This window comes from Condylura cristata, unplaced genomic scaffold, assembly GCF_000260355.1.
Source record: "Condylura cristata isolate star-nosed mole 26May11 unplaced genomic scaffold, ConCri1.0 scaffold00034, whole genome shotgun sequence".
Classification (NCBI taxonomy): Eukaryota; Metazoa; Chordata; class Mammalia; order Eulipotyphla; family Talpidae; genus Condylura; species Condylura cristata.
In genome coordinates, this window is record NW_004567135.1 from 5,779,183 (window position 1) to 5,783,344 (window position 4,162).

Consider the following 4,162-nt stretch of genomic DNA (forward strand, 5'->3'; position numbering starts at 1 on the left):
CGCGAGTCCCGACCGAAGGGCGCGCCCCGCGGCCGCCGCGCTCCAGCTGCTGCGCCGAGCAGGCCCTTCCCTGCTCCATAAAGCGCGGGCAGGAGGCGAAGCCGTTTTATGGAGGCGACCCGGCCCGCTTTGATTCCCCGCCCGACGAGGCGCGAGGCCCGACCCCAAGCTCGTAAATGCGCTGGCCGCGCGCTCCCTCCCCGGCCCGGGCCGCGATATAAGGCGCAGCTCGGGCTTCGGGGTCCAGCCGCCACACACCGCCGCCCGCCCCACCATGCCCTGCCTCTCTGCTCGCCTCGGAGCCTTCAGCTGCGCCTCGGCCTGCGGGCCCCGGCCCGGCCGCTGCTGCATCAGCGCCGCCCCCTACCGCGGCGTCTCCTGCTACCGCGGCATCACCGGCGGCTTCGGCAGCCGCAGCGTCTGCGGGGGCTTCCGTGCCGGCTCCTGCGGCAGCAGCTTCGGGTACCGCTCCGGCGGCGTGTGCGGCCCCAGCCCGCCCTGCATCACCACCGTGTCGGTCAACGAGAGCCTGCTCACGCCGCTCAACCTGGAGATCGACCCCAACGCGCAGTGCGTCAAGCATGAGGAGAAGGAGCAGATCAAGTGCCTCAACAGCAGGTTTGCCGCCTTCATCGACAAGGTGGGTGTCCTGGATCACGCCCTTCCTGAACCCCACGCATGCGCAGGACTAGGCACTGAGCCGGGAGTCGGAGGCAAGGCCCTTGTCGGTCAGAGCTCCCCACCCAAACCCAGAGGCAGGTGCACCTCTGGGCGCAAACAAGGGCAGGAGCGGCACCAGGAGCTGCTGTCGGAGGCAGAAGGCGGAATCAAAACGCATAAGCAAATGGGGGCAGGCTCTTCCGCCCTGAGCGACGCGTGGGCTCCTGGGCTGAGGTCGGGGCTCAGTGGGCGCTGACACATCTGAAGCCAAGCAGCCTCTCACACAGCCAGGACGGGCCCCGTGCCCGGGGCGAGGCTAGGGGGGAGATGCAGGCAGGCTGCTGGAGGGGCTCGGGTCAGGCAGCGCTGTTTCTCTGCAAGAGGCTACTTATCTGCTGTGCTGGGGCCAGAGAGCCTTGTCCCCGGGGGTGGGCCACGCTGCCGTCCACCCCCGCCTCCCAGAGAGGCAGGGACACGCCGAGGCACCCAGCCGAAGTCTGTGCTCACGGTCTCCGCGGGCATCACGCCCCTGCAGGGGCCTGTGGGAGCCAGAGCCAGCCTTGAGAGAAGTCACCCTGCGTGACAAGGCCCCCCAGCAGGGCCCCCCAAATCAGAAACTCCTCACAGCATAGTGCGCGAGGATAGCCCGAGAAAGGACTGGCCAGAGGGCTGGCCAGTCAGTGGACGGAGGATGTCGGCAGAGGAGTGAGCCGGCGTGTGGCCGGCAGATAGACATGCACCCCTGGGCCGCATCGTCTGTGAGTTTGCCGTGCGCAGAGCGCCCCTCTGTGGGGAGACAGCAGAGCCAGGGCCCCCTCTGCCCCTGAGACCTCAGGCCACGGGTGGCCCCTGCCCCAGCCTTGGCAGCCTCCTGGGTCAGGAAAGCGCTTGGAACAGAGCGTCCGTCCCGCACTGCGTCGGGCTATCCCCCAATTGCGTGGTTGGTGCAGGGTTTCGCTAACTGGCACATGCTGTATTCTTCGACTGTTACCGCCTGTCTTCCTAAAAAGGCTGGCCTGCTCACCGGCATGCCCACGGGCACCCAGCCGGTGTGGCAGCCGCTCAGGGCGCGGGTGCTTTCATACCAGGGCTCGTTAAACCCTCCGAGGGAGGGGAGCGCCCCGCCCCGCCCCCCCGCACTCTGGAGAGGGTGACGTTGAGCCCGAGGTCTCGTTATAAACCAGCAGAGTCTGGACTCAGCGTGGCTTAGCACTTTCCATAAGTCACCCTAGAATAATCCAGGTGAGCTCGCAGGGAGGCCCTGCGGCCGTGAGCTGACTCAGCCCTGCTGGGGCCAGGGGGAGAGGACACAACCCCAGGGAGGGCCCCGGGTTAGAGGGGTGGCGCTGCAGGGCCTGGGTGGAGACCCCCGCTTGCACATGGGCCCTTCGAGGCGATGCTCAGACTCTGCCCCGGGCTGCAGGTGCGCTTCCTGGAGCAGCAGAACAAGCTGCTGGAGACCAAGTGGCAGTTCTACCAGAACCGCCAGTGCTGCGAGAGCAACCTGGAGCCGCTGTTCAACGGCTACATCGAGACGCTGAGGCGGGAGGCCGAGTGCGTGGAGGCCGACAGCGGGCGGCTGGCCGCGGAGCTCAACCACGTGCAGGAGGTGCTGGAGGGCTACAAGAAGAAGTGAGTGCCCAGAGGCGCCGGCTCGGGCTTAAAGGAAGTGTCCAACACGGGGGAGTGTCTGGGCCTGTGTGGGTCTCTGGGTGAAGACAGGGACGTACGTGACTGCTCCCCTGCCCTCCCTCAAGGGGCCGGGGTGATCTGGCCATCCTGAAGGCTCGCCGTGTCCTCCTCCAGCCCCCCAGGGGGCTGTCTCCATCACCAGACCCTTTTGTTAGAACCCCAGAAAGATGACCATCCTTGGAGTCCTGCCGTCAACGCCCAGGACACTGCTCCCACGTTTACCCCTTCACTCAGCTGCCGGGGGCCATCAGACGCCAGCCTGGCGTGACAGTCCAGGGACGAGCGCAGACGCCGTCTGGGCAGAGAGCCTGCTTGTAGGCAGGTGCCGTCCTCCCAGACGGGCCTCCGGTTCCCGGGTGGGACCTTGTAGACAGGGAGCACAGCAGCTACGGGAAAGGAGCCCTCCGGCCCCCTCAGTCACACTCCCAGCCACCGCCGCGGCCACCACGCTCCCAGCCTGGCCCCACAGAGCGGCAGAGGCGGGCTCGAGGTCTCTGGACTGAGCCCGAAGGGAACTTGCAGGAGCCTAATGCCTGAGGCAGGTCAGAGGCAAAGGGAAAGGAAAACACAGACCTGGGAGCACCTCACAGTCTGTCACCGTACACACACACACACACACACACACATACACACACACACACACACACACACTTTCCAGATTCTGCCTCTCTCCTACTCCCAAAAAGCTCAAAGGTGAGTGACAACGGCCGCTTCCCTTCTCCGGCATGTCCCAGCAGGCCTGGGATCTCTTCCTCGTCTCCCCCCATTTCAGAGGCAGGGGGACGGGCAAGGGGGGCCTTGGAGCCAGGCCCGGCTGCTTGCACACTTCCTGAGCCAGGTCTGCATTCTCTCCACCACCACAGGTATGAAGAAGAAGTTGCGCTTCGGGCCACAGCAGAGAATGAGTTCGTGGCTCTAAAGAAGGTCAGTGCCTGAAGCCCAGCTCCGCCCGAGCCCCTTCCTCTCTGCCCCGCACACAGCACCCCCGTGTCCCCGAGAGCTGCTCACACCCTTCCAACCCACAGGAGGTGGACTGCGCCTACCTGCGCAAGTCAGACCTGGAGGCCAACGTGGAGGCCCTGACCCAGGAGATTGACTTCCTGCGGCGAGAGTATGAGGAGGTGAGGGGGTCCCCGCCCCGGCCCGCACCCCCGAATCCCTGCACAGACCCCCAGGAGCATGCAAGAGGCTGCTGAGCACAGACACAGACCGGGAAGCCCAGGCTCAAGGCTGGAAGCCTGGGGGCCGCACAACGAGAAGCAGAAACGGGGATGAGGACCCGGACGGGCCCGGGCAGGCAGGCAGGCAGGAGAGGGGGAGCTCCAGGCGGGAGCCTTGGGGCCGTGGCCTGCTGCACGTGGCTGAGGGTCCCCTGGCAGCAGCAGGCTCCTTTGTGTGGCTGGGCTAGGGGGCCGAGGAGCCCACGGCCAGGCCCCGGGGAGCACCTGCAGGATGCTGGCAGGGGGTGGCCTGGCTGTGAGTGGGGCTGCAGAATCCCAGGAGCCAGCATTTGAGAAGTGATGATTTCCCACTGAAAAGCATCTTTCCTATACCAAATGTTGTACAACTTCATCAGAGGATTTTTCTGCTCTGAACATGAGGCTCTGGTTCAGATGAGTCAGAGGTTAGAGGCCTTGGCAGCGAAGGGCAAAGAAACATCGGTGAATCGGTTGTTCTTCTACCCCCACCCCCCCACCCCCCCGCAGGAGATCCGCGTGCTCCACGCCCACATCTCAGACACCTCGGTGGTCGTCAAGATGGACAACAGCCGCGACCTGAACATGGACTGCGTCATCGCCGAGATCAAGGC

At 65.5% G+C, this 4,162-nt stretch overlaps 1 protein-coding gene across 1 annotated transcript in view; it reads left to right on the forward strand.

Moving 5' to 3' along the window:
* LOC105854329 (keratin, type II microfibrillar, component 7C-like) overlaps window positions 1-4,162 on the forward strand; it is a 6,836-nt gene that overhangs the window by 213 nt on the left and 2,461 nt on the right. Inside the window, exons 2-6 of the mRNA XM_012732306.1 lie at window positions 298-640; window positions 2,084-2,292; window positions 3,216-3,276; window positions 3,378-3,473; window positions 4,059-4,160. Of these exons, the coding sequence (XP_012587760.1) occupies window positions 298-640; window positions 2,084-2,292; window positions 3,216-3,276; window positions 3,378-3,473; window positions 4,059-4,160 (811 nt within the window). The remainder of the gene's footprint in view (window positions 1-297; window positions 641-2,083; window positions 2,293-3,215; window positions 3,277-3,377; window positions 3,474-4,058; window positions 4,161-4,162) is intronic.